General features: G+C 39.7%; 1 protein-coding gene across 1 annotated transcript; it reads left to right on the forward strand.

Annotated features, from left to right (window-relative positions):
- Nucleotides 1-901: 901 nt before the first annotated feature.
- Nucleotides 902-12,220, forward strand: plp2b (proteolipid protein 2b). Its single transcript, XM_069660442.1, has 5 exons — nt 902-1,307; nt 6,687-6,842; nt 6,935-7,033; nt 10,911-11,007; nt 11,118-12,220. Exons 1-5 carry the CDS (start codon nt 1,215-1,217, stop codon nt 11,129-11,131), a joined length of 459 nt encoding a protein of 152 aa, XP_069516543.1. The 5' UTR covers nt 902-1,214; the 3' UTR covers nt 11,132-12,220.
- Nucleotides 12,221-12,926: the final 706 nt, after the last annotated feature.

Below are 12,926 nucleotides of genomic sequence, written 5' to 3' on the forward strand. Positions count from 1 at the left end.
ATATAGTGAAATGATGATCACCAAGTGGGCACTGTTTCTACAAATACCTTGTAATACCTCCTTAACTTGGCTTTTGCACACACAGGAAGCGCCCTCTGTTATTAGTGCACAGCTCTTATCTGCATGACAGTTGTTGCCAAAGCAAATATGACGTGCTGTTGTAGATACGTTTCCTGTTAAAACTTCTCACTGTCTGTTTAAAATAATGATCCGTATGTAAGCTATTTGTCACCAGCTGTTTCTCATACTAAATACTGAACCAAAACCACACTGGGGCCTGTAAATCTATATCCCCGAAAAAAGATTCCTCGATTAAGGATATGATGCTTTAAAGAGCATGGGAAATGCCATGATTCTTAGTTGTACACGTAACCAAATGGAGGTATAGTCTCATGAACAATGTTGAACGAATGTTAAGAGCATTTAATTCAGTGAAAACATTAATACCATTACAAACAAATGACCTGCAAAGGCATTTTGAACCTTTACTTTATAAATGTACTTATTTTATTGTGTTTATCTTAACATAAACATTGATGCATAAACAAGCAAGCAGTACTTTATTGACTTTGACACATAACAACCATGTTAGATTGAAGTCAACAAGACCAGGATTCATGCTAATTAACATTTCATACAAAAAATAATACTAATTAATAAGTCATACAAAATTTAAGGACAGTCGGGCAAAAAAAATGTCCTGGACATATTTATTTCATGCCTCCAAACTAATTAAGCTTAAACAAATGCAGCAGCAAATTTTAAATTTAGAAAAATTAATTGGCAAATAAATAATAGCAACAGGTCTTTCGAGGAGTTAACGAGGTGCAATTGAATGCACCACGGGGGCAGCTAGGCTCGTCGGTGCCAACAGCAGCAGCTCCCCTGGAGAAAAGTGAAAGCCAACGCCCCACTGTCAGCTCCTCAGCCCGGGATCCTCCCTCCTCCTCACAGAGGCAGACAGAGAGCAGAGTTTCTTTAGAGCTTGCTGTGGTTGAGAGTGAGTTCTAACACACAGTTTAACCTTACTTCACTGGGACCTTTCAACGGAGACGTTGATTCATTCGACCGTTGAGTCAGCAGAGCGGCAGCAACGGGGACTTTTTTCTTCTGCGCTCGAGACAAGTTTGTTTATTCAAACGCAGTTCGTCGGTTGCTAACTCCAAAGCTCTGATAGCGATTTACTGTCGGTATAATAAGTTAGTTATAACAGAATGGCTGATACAACTGCGTCCGGTCCTAACTGCCTGGAGAAGCTGAAAAGTTACGTGAAGACGCCTAAAGGGTTTATCCTCGCGGCTGAAATCGTAAGTTAACTCATTACATGTACATTTTAGCTCTGTTTTGAGCAACTGCGTACAACAGTTGTATACCTTGTGTTTGTAAAGTGTGCTTAAGTAGCCTGCAACTTATCAATATTTAATGGATATGAACGTGGTTATATGCAGCCCTACGTGGCTGTTATTGATTTTTCTCACTATTCGGCTCAAAATAGGAGATTAAAGTTGTGTTTTAGCATGTGTTATTTTAATTTCCTTCTTTTTCTAAAGCAGTGTGGCCGTGGAATGAGAGGCATGTGGTCTGCAGGGTGAGGGATCATGCAGAGCGGGGTTAAGGGTTTCCACCTGTCACTTGTGCTCCTCTGTTTTCTCATTTGGCACCAAAGAGCCAAATGCTGAGCGTTAATGGCACGTAAAAGGGTCATATGGGTTAACTCGACCCTCAGTAGCTGTTGTCAGGCATCGCCACTTCCTTTTCTACTTGTTACAGCAGGCTGCATACTATTTGTAGGCAGGGAAGTAGTGGCCCAAATATGGTGAGGAAAAAATGCAATGTATATCACATTCCTAGCAGTATAAAAACTCATAAAGAGGCCTTTTCCCCAAATTTTTGCCCATCTGGATCTATTTAAAAGGCACATATGCACCTACAAAGGCAGAATTAGAAACATCAGAGCAACACTAAAGTCCAATAATGAGTTAGTAATAGGTGTGTGGGTTTAACTGTCCCACATCCTGGCAAGAAAGAACCACTTCCTGGCTTGGAAGACATTTCTATTTTAACTGTCCTTGACCACCGTTTTCACATGATTGCCTTTGTTTGCATTTCACAGCGGTGTGCGCTCTTTAACACATGAGTTGCTTTGACCGGAGTTTTTCACCTAAGTTCTGCATTTTGTAAGTTTTTATATTAGATTTGCAGCAGTCGGGCATGTCTAATTTGAATATTATGACATACCTGACAGTGCTCTACTTTAAATGTTTGCACTTTCCCAGCTTTAAGTGGACATTTTATCACTGACAACACGACACTCCTGCTCTCATAACTCAGCAAGCTCATTATAAAGGAGGATGTTGGTGGAAAGTGGTACACCCACTGTAAAGTTTTTTTTCTTTCCCTTCGAGGTAATGGAAAGTCCAGGCTGTGTGTGAAGTTTAGGAACACAGAATGTGAGAATTGCTTAGCATACTTCTGTGGTGTGCTTTTCACGGATAGCTGCATGCTTCAATGGATACACTCGGTATTAAGTTGTTTTCCTCTCCCCCATATGTGTTTGTTGACTCTAAAGAAGGTCTTTCCCGGTGCTGGATGTCTGAGATAGTTCACAGTGCAGGGGGAGGGGCTGTGGGAGTGAAACAGGAAGACAAATGTCATTACTGCCTATTATGTCCAATCTAATGGGACATAAGGCATTTAACCCCAGCAGTCAGGATTACAGAGGTTCAAATCTCCAAGCTGATAATAAACCAGAAGTCTATTGGAATAAATGTATAATTTAAGGTGGTTTTCAGTGTTGTTTTGACAGCAGGCCCTGCCAAACTGCATCAGAGCTTTTACTTTTATCCTTTCAGTCGAAGGCATGACTAAACTTGAAGCTGCAGAATGACACCCAGATAACAGCCACACACCCATGTAAGTGCAAATGTCTGCTTGTCATGTGGCACAGTTTAGCCATTGGCATGAAATCCGGATGAGTCATGCATGCCCTGAGCTGATCCTCTACCCTGCTGTTAATATCATAAATATGACGCGGCCACATTGTCTTATGACTGGAAACCATCTTCTTTTTCAAGAATAAAAGAGAATAAGAGTGGAAGAGAAGTTGAGTAAATGTGTGGAAATGACTGTGATGAATTGAAACTGAACTTTCCGTTTCTCAACACATGGTTTACACTTTAGAGAGCCATAGCGGGCACTAGAAACCGCCCCAAAATGTAAGGGACTTCCCTTAACAACCGTTGCTGTTTGGTGTGCCTCTGTACCACGGACTCGCTCTTGGCTCTCATGTTGCTGCTGACTATAATTAGCCGAGCATTCACGACAATTTCCCTCCTGTCGGTTTAAAAAGGCAGCTCATTATGTTGATGTGAATAGCTGGGATCTTTTAACGCTGAAACAGATCGGCCGCTGTGTGTGAAAAATAAAGGTGTCAACATCTCACAGCCTTTCTTGTCTCTTGTGTAGTGGGAGTTGCTCTGTGACGGCCTCCTCTGTAGCCTCTGCCCTCAAAACAGCCCGCTCTGGTCTGAATAGAGCCTCTTTTGTGCGGGACCCCGGGCCTCGACCACCCCCGCTACTCTACAGAGGCAGCCTGTGCCAGTCTCGAGAACACATGAACTACTCATGCATCTGGCTGGCTGTGCGTTTGTGTAATAGTTGCGGCTGAGGGGAGGGCAAGCAGCAGTGACAGATGTAGGGCTGGTGTCGGAGTCAGTTACATCATGTGGGGATCGTATAGACTGAGCTGTGATTTGACTCTCACCACTGAGGATGTCTGAGAATAAAACATTGCAAGGTGCAAGACGTGTGCTTTTAAAATACACATTTGATTCATCTTCCTATTTATTTAGTGCCCTTATCAATGCAGGAATAAATGAATGACACGTCATAAGAAGGCAGGGAAGATAGACATCAGGTTTCAGTTCAGTGGATCACATACAGTGTAACTACTTTTTAATGCAGGGTAAGATGATTAGAAATAGGAAGATAAAAATTACACCTATTATAAATATTAATATGCATAACTGCATTAAACTTAATTGATTTGTCGGTTAATTAGCCACTCTTGGTAGGTCATTTAATGACAAACATTTAATGTTTCCAGCTTCTCAAATGTGAAAATATGTTCTTGAAATGGTTTTCAGCATAGACTGTGTAAAAAGACCTCTATAGCGCCCCCTGCTGACTGGCTGCTGTATAGGTCATAAAGCCCGCCTCCTTTATGTTAGCAGATGGGACACGAGTCAAACTATAAAATCAAAATACACGTCAAATACATTTATCTTGAATATTTTTTCTGTCATTATAGTTAGTTCTTATCATGCTGATTTATGTCCAAGTGTTCATTTTTCTGACAAGTTTAGTTTTAAGGAGTTATTTGATGCTATTGAAAGGATGATTGACAGCTCTGTTGACAAGGATCTTTAAGTGCATGTTTTGGTTAGCGGAAGTAGCTACGCCGGCTCCGTCCTGCCGATCTCTACTGTACAACTCTGGCTCCAAATTACGACATCTGTCATCTTTAGCTTTTTAGATGTTGTACAGGGGTGAAAGAAAAATTTCAGTAAACTTAATTATTGCAATATTATGATTTATGACACTGTATCGATTCTTAAAAGCACTGTATCAATTTTTAATTAATATTTCACATGCAACGTTTCATCTTACCGATAAAGGAGAAGTTAATTCCTTTGCTCAAATCTTTAAAAAGTAGTGCTTTGATGTTGATGTCACAGGGACGCTGTTCTGGTGGCGTATACATTTTCTTAATCCCCTAATGTATGGTTTTGTGTTCTTTATACTGTTACAGGTTTTATTAAATAGATTTGAAAAATAATAACATATTGCTTTTCTTACAATATTGAAAGACATCACAATATTGTATCCCCACCTTCATCTGTATATAATAGTATTGCCAGGTTCTCTCCAATATACAAACCAGATGTATAGCCCAAATGATGAATTAAATAGATAATCAGCAGGTTTATTCAGAGTAGTTTCAGTTCAGTTTTTCAGTAGTTTGTAGTTCAAAATAGTTTCAGCCATGTTTATAAATGTACACTTTCCACTTTGCATACAGTACATCACATGTGTAAAGTAAACTCTCAGTGACATTCTGTAAACGCTTAAGTGCAAATATGCAAATCAGGGCAATGCAAAGAAAATATAAAACAATGCTGTTCACTTGTCAACCTTCAAAAAGGCCTCGGGAGAAAAAATGAAATTTCCACTCCTTCTCAGTTTTCACATGTTGTAGTGTGAATTCATCCTCCCACGCTGTTCGACAGCAGCAACAATAACGGGATTGAACAGAAAAGGCTGATACTGGTTCTGGGCCGTGGGCTGCCTGCGTTTATGATTTCTCCATGTTGGCTCCATTTCAGTGGAATGGACTGAGAAGAATGCACGCTGACTTTTTTACCCTCATATGGAAGAAGATGATGTGCTGTAAATCTCAGAGGAGAGCAGCATGTGATAGACGGACTGACAGCACGCATTGTAGTGCGTCCAGTTGTCTCACCCTGACAGTATTTTGGTGTAGTATTTTTTTGTTGTGAGCTGCCTGCAGTAAATGAAACAATGATGCAGTGTCTGACCGGCCCCGGCTGTTGAGTTGATGCTGAGTCCTTTATCACCAGAGGCCTGACAATACGATATCAGAATACTTAAAGCTCCTGTGATGAATTTTCGGTTTGTGTTTATTTTGGCGCCCCCTGTGGACAAAGCTGTACCTCTTATCTCTTTGCTGATTTTGTCCTGTACATCCTTAAGTGGTGTTTTTTAAGGACCAATCTCACCCTGCTTTCTTTAACAGTCATATGTATCACGCACTTGAAATGTTTGCTCCTAATCCCCCCCAGCCAGCTTCAGGCATTGAAAATAACTATATAGAAATAATCAATCAATCAATTTTGCTTTTGTAGCTCATATAGAGTGATCAGAATAAATTTCAGTCTGTTTCATAACCAGTGAAAAACTCCTCACAGGAGCTTTAAGTCAGGATATGATACTATTAATATATTATTGTGATATATTGTGATGTATTATGAAATTTATTCAACTGTCAATCATGTCCTAAAAGGAAAACTTTGTCAACATCTGTTTTATTAAACGAGATGAATTTCATGTTGTTAGTCTGGTCATCTCATCTCAATCTTTGTGTTGCAGCACAATGGGATTGTCAGGTAAACAGAGGGATGAAAAGTGTTAAACTAACCTCCTATAAATGTTGCAGGCACCTGACAAACTGAATTTAAAGGCTACAGAATCCAACTAAACGGAATGCAAATGTAGCTCAATGCACCTTGTAAGAAAAAGTTGTGCACTGACTTTGGCAATTATAGGATTTAAAAGTAGTTAAATTGAAATTAATGGTGTTTCTTCCTTTGCTTAAACCAACATCCTTCCAATCCTGCTGACACAATAACTCAAACCCAGCACTGCCCTGTGGACTGAGAATGCAATTATTTATTTAATGTATTTGCAATATAACCTTTATAGATTATATAATAAAGGATCAATACATGTTTAATACCTGAAATGCAGAGTCTAACAGGATAAGGAATCAAGGCAGCATCTATTTTCTTGCAAAGTATCCTGGGATATCTTAACTGCTTTGATGTCATAATAATGGCCTCTCTGTTTATCGTCTTTTAAACCGTCTCTTTTTACTTCCACTTCTTCAGCTAATCAGTTTAATCATCATCATCTGCTACGCTTCGTCTCGTCATGGAGGCTACTCCGCCGTGGCCATCTGCGAGATGGTCTTCGCCATGGTCTTCTTCGGCATCTTCATGATGGAGCTGGACAAGCAGTTCCAAGTGGTCAACTGGCTCTGGAGCGTGAGTCTTCTACGTGTCTTACCACACGATTTTACAGCGCACATACTGCAGATGCACGGTTGCTTCATAGTCTGCTTCCCTCTTTTGTGCAGGATCTTTTCCGTGCTGGAATCGGCGCTGTGCTGTACCTCATCACGTCTCTGATCTGTGTGATCGGAGGAGCCGGGGACGGCGCTCGTATCGCAGGCGGGGTCAGTAAATGAATGAAACTCTTTATATGCAAGTTTTATTGTTTGTTTTGGCAACCATCTACCATGGAAACCGATTATAGATGTAGAAGCTGCAACAAATGTGGCATGTAAACTCGTTTGTTTTTGTTTGATATGATGAAAAAACGTTACAGGAAAGGCGTTTAGTCAGCGATGAGTGCTAACCAAATTCTGCGTCATGCTTCCTTCCTGTTTTAAGTTCATTCAAGAGCACACAACGCCACAATTTGCCTGTCTCCTACACATTTCTTTGCTGTTTCACAGAGGTTTGGTTTTGTGGTAGCCACTGACATTTTGCACTTGTGGTCAGAGCAGTTTGAAGATGAGTCTGAGACAAGAGAAAAGTGGCACACAGAGGGAAACAGAGCCAGGGAGGAGGGTAGAATACACACAAACACACACACACAGAGTCAATACTTAAAGTAGCTCAGGATGCAGCCATTAATTATATTGTTAGGAGTCATTTAATCAGGAAATGAAATGGATATAGAGAGTCATGAGACACATGAAAACACACTAAACATACACGAGCCACTGCAACAAGTAGAGAGAGAGAATGAGGATGTAGCATGATGAGAGATCATGTTGATAAAACTGATAAAGCTTATGTGTAAGTGCAGTAACGATATATCATAAAAGTCTGTAATTGGTTATATAAAAGTGTAAAGTTCAAATTCAAGTTTATCACAACAAACCACAACACTGCTTTCTGTTAGATTGAGGACATTTAATATGATTATTTTCTCACATTAACAAGTTTCATTTTAATCTGTTAAAGTTTATTTATTTCACTATTTAACTGTAACGTCAGTTAGACTTCTGCACAGGTGGATTTCACATCTCTTTTCCCCACTACAAACCTCATTGTTGCTCTCATGAACCAAATCTGACCTATTTTTACGTCTGCTCTTTTGTTTCATACATTGTGTTTGGGTGTGACTGGCTGCTACACATTTACATCTCACCAATTGGCACAAATGCAACCCACAGTGACATTTACATGTTTCGGTTGAATGTGAAGTTGTTACCACTTCACATTCACCACATGTCCACTTAGGTGTTATAATCTTGTAAATCAGTACACCTGATTTGAGATCACTTCTGTAGTTTCTGCACCCTCAAGTCGTCATGAAAACGGCCTGGATTCTGGTGTGAGAAGCAAAACAATCTTGTATTTCTATTAGTTTTTTTTTTAACATACACTACCGGTCAAAAGTTTTAGAACACCTCAATTTCTTTCCCAGTTTTTTATTGCAATTCAAGTTGTTCAAGTCCAATGAATAGCTTGAAATGGTACAAAGGCAAGTGGTGAACTGCCAGAGGTTAAAAAAAAAGGTAAGGTTACCCAAAACTGAAAAATAATGTACATTTCAGAATTATACAAAAAGGCCTTTTTCAGGGAATACGAAATGGGTTCACAATTTAAGGCTGTTCTGCAGCAATGGAGGTTGATCAAGCCTTGAAAGCTGGTGCTACTAATTCCTACAGGTGTTCCAACTTTTCTTGATTACTTACAACTGCCTCTGTCTGCATAATAGCAGTGTTGGAACACACTGTGGCACCATACCCTCGTGAGCATCAGTTGAACAGTATTGTACTGCAGAAAGTAGTGTGGGAGTACAGTTTCCTTCCCCACCAAAAGGCACTCAGAAACTGGGGGAAACTCTGACAGGAAGAGGTGTGGCAGACCCAAAGCCACAACTGAATCAGAGGACAAGTTTCTGAGAGTTTGCTTGATAGGCAGCTCACAGGACAACAGCTTCAAGCACAGCTTAATCGTGGTCGTAGTAAGCAAGTCTCAGTTTCAACTGTGAAGAGAAGACTTCGAGCTGCAGGTTGGACAGGACGAGTTGCAGCAAGAAAGCCATTGCTTAGACGTCAGAATAAGACAAAGAGGCTTGCCTGGGCCGTGAAACACCGCCATTGGACTACTGGAGACTGGAAAGAGGTATTATGGACTGATGAATCATTTGAAATCTTTCATCACGCAGGATCTTTGTACACCGTCGAGTAGGCGAAAGGATGGTTCTACAGTGTGTGACATCAACTGTCAAACATGGAGGAGGAAGTGTGATGGTCTGGGGCTGTTTTGCTGGATCCAGGGTTGGTGACTTGTACAGAGTGAGAGGCACCCTGAACCAAAATGGCTACCACAGCATTCTGCAGCGCCTTGCAATACCCTCTGGTTTGCGCCTAGTTGGTCAGAGGTTCATCCTACAGCGAGATAATGACCCAAAACAGTCCAAGCTATGCCAGAACTACCTCGGGGAAAAAAGAACAAGATCTTGAAAACATGGAGTGGCCGGCACAGTCTCCAGACTTACACCCCATCAAGGAGGTTTGGGATGAACTGGACAGAAGAGTGAAAGCAAAGCAACCTACAAGTGCTACACATTTATGGGAACTTCTGCAACAGATGTGGGAAGAACTTTGTAGAAAGAATGCCACGAGTGTGTTCAGGTGTTATATCTGCCAAAGGTGGCTACTTTGATGAGTCAAAAGTTTAGAATACATTTTGGTCTATAAATTGATTCTATGATTTATTTTTTAACTCCAATTGCTTATTTTTTACTATGCTTTCATTTCAGAGTGCAATGAGACATTCAATTGAATAATTTTCAATAAAAAACTGGAAAAATTGGGGTGTTCTAAAACTTTTGACCGGTAGTGTATATGTATTTTTGTATAAACTAACTTTTTAGGCATGGTGTGTGAATGCAAGGCAGCTTTATTTGTATAGCACATTTCATACACTGAGGCAATTCAAGGTGCATTACAGAGTAATAATACACAGCGACAGATTAAAATGATTGAACATTTAAAAGAGCAAACTCAAAAACCCTTAAAATACATTAATAAAATTCATTAAAATAGCAAAAGTGCAGATAAGTGCAGTGTTGACTTTAAAAGGGCCACATCTTTTGAATGGATATTCTCATATTGCTCATGGGTTTCACATTTTTTGGTGTTTATTGTTCCCAGTGAAAAAGGAAAACTGCATAATTCCGTGTTTTTCGAGAATTACATTTTCAAAAAGGTCGCCTCTGAAATGGGCCGTTCAGAACAGCTGCAGGTTTCTAAGTAGAACCTTGCTTTCGCTGAAATCCACAAATCGTCATTCACCTCAGGCTGCCTTCTTGCACTGGCTTGTAGTCGAGTCGTTGTCAAGATTTCAACTTACCATTCTGATACCTCCTGACGATTCTGACTCGTACATGTGCATGTAAGGCCGAATAACCGATCCTAGAGCAGCCATGTTTTCTACAACTTTGGAGTGACAGTGCAGTGCGGCTACGCGGCCACTTCAAATACTGTCAGCCAGTCGTGGCTAATGCCTAACCTTTGATTGGCAAAGCGGCTTTTTCAAAATAAAAATATGTATAACATTTTTAAAACGAAACAAACTTTACCAACATGATTCAAAAACACATTAGAATAACAGAAAATTGATTGCATAGCTAAAATGTGTCCCCTTTAAAGTGGTCAGAGTCAGGGCTTGTCTAACATCATCTGGGAGATTATTCCAGGTCTTTGCTGCATGATAACAAAATGCTGCTTCACAGGGCTTTGTCTAATTCTTGGGACTGCTAGTAGACCAGCCCCACATGTCCTCAGGGTCTCAGAAGGTTTATATGTCCAAAGCATGTCAAAAGATGTATTTGGGTGCTGAGCCACAGAGATACATACACAACCAGAGACATGAGTAACTGTGTAAGGATTTTAGAACTGGAGTGATGTGTTCATATATGTTAGTTTACTCAGCATTTTGAATACATTGAAGTTGCAAAACAGCGTGTTTCGAAAGCTCTGTGAACAGACCATTGCACAATTTCTTACCCTGAGTTCTTTCCTTTTTTAGGTCTTTGGTTTGATCGCTGGTCTGCTGTTTGCTTATGACACCTACACCATCTTCCTACAAGTCAAGAGCACCAGGCAGCACACGGCAGCTTCCACCGGTCAGAGCAACATAAATTACTTAAACCTGCTCTGTATGACAAGAAGCAGCCTATTTTCATATGTACAACCTGTTCTTTTTCCTCCAATGTTTTTTTTTTTTTATTTACAGATGACAGAGTTTAAACACTCCAAGACTCATGTACCTCTGTCAAGATCGCAGCAGAAGTGGAATTTGTGCAGAAGTTAACGGAAGAGCGGACGAGAGAGGACGATGGACAGTAAAATGAACAGGTCACAGTTTAATCAAAGCAACTGTATGGTTTGAAAAGACAAGAAATTTACTTTAGCGCAGGCTGACGTGGTCGGGTCGAACATCTGCCCCTGCTACATGAGGAATTCCCCACACAAGCTTTCACTTCAACCTCACGTAACACTGATTTAAAAAGGGAAAACTGTATATACTAAAGGCAATGGTTGATGTCATCTTGCAGCTTGTCTAATACACACATCTACTGTTAATGGACTGCTGTAGCAAATAGTAACTGTGTCATCTGGACTTAAGGAGTAACTGACACATGAATGGGTGCTTTAGGAATATTTTAACATGATAAGTTTGCTCATCTTGAGTTCTTGAGTTTTGTTTATTTCAGCTGGTCAAACATTTCCTCCTCTGTTATTAATCATCTCTCTTTAGAGTGTGCTTCCTGTATGTTACGGTGCCTTCAAGTGTCATTCAAGTTAACCTGTTCTTATGAATCTTTTATTCTTGAGTCCTAAACATTTGAAATGGCCTGCTGTCATTGATTAGCAATCTTTTGGCTGTTGTTGTACTAGTCAGAGTTCCGTTTGCATCCTAGACGTACATTAACCATCAAACACATGTTCATTATTTAAATTGCAGTCCTCCAGTTTTACCTGTCTACTTTGAATTTTGCTCAGGTTGATTTATTTTTTCCTTTTACATGTGTAACACGTTTTTAAGGTGCAGAGTTGACATTTTATACAGTGGTACATTTTTTTTAAGTACATGTTGATGAAGAAAAAATACGGTTCTAAAAATTAAAATCACATAGTTGTAATTACATTATGTGAATATCACAATTTTAATACATTCTGTAACTCTGTTACCCATTGTGGGTTCTGTGTCCAACGAGAACATTGCCTTATTATTATTACTTTTCTAACTTGCTTTACAAGAGTCTGCAGTTTGTAATTTCAGAATTCAAAGCAGCCTTGCTTTGGGAAATAAAAGCCATTGTTATGACAAAGAAATGCCTGCTTATATTGTACACTTATCTTACTACATAATTTAAAAAAGCTTTATTCATAAAGAACTTCATCTTCCTGGTGCTTTTCTTCTCTTTGATTGCCACTAGATGGAGGCAGACTGCTACTCATAGTATGAAATGAACTGCTAAATTAAGTGGCTCCTGTCCCATCAACAAGGAGTTGGAGTTAGTAAGAGTAATCATCAGAAAAACATACAGTATATACATAGCAATTTCTCATCAGGTCGTTTTCAGGAACTCCTGTTTTTGCATAGTCTCTGCCAGGATTTTTACTGACCTTGTGCAGCATTTATCTGTGATCTCTAATCTCATCTGAAATGGTTTTAAATCTTTTCATTTTGAGATTACTTTGCGTTTATGAAAATCCTTTCCTACTTTGCTTCGGTGCTGATGCCTTTCAGTTGCATTAATCATAACAGTATGTTGTTTCTCATGTCTTTGAAAGGCCTTCTGTGGAATGCTAATCTGATTCCCCATGTTGCTGCTAGTGCAGCAGCCCAAACATAATATTAACGTTCTCTCCCAAACACAGCTGCGTTCATATCTGCTTTTAAAAATATTTATATAGCAATATTTATTCAGAAGTTTAAGTGAATCTTTCCATCCTCTGCATGTGTCCCGATATGAACCAGACTCTGCAGATGTATAAATAAAGACTAAACTTGGTCAGAATATCAACGAATAGGAGG

Source organism: Semicossyphus pulcher, unplaced genomic scaffold (genome assembly GCF_022749685.1).
Source record: "Semicossyphus pulcher isolate SPU_LCO1_2020_fin unplaced genomic scaffold, fSemPul1.0.p SCAF_13, whole genome shotgun sequence".
Lineage (NCBI taxonomy): Eukaryota > Metazoa > Chordata > Actinopteri > Labriformes > Labridae > Semicossyphus > Semicossyphus pulcher.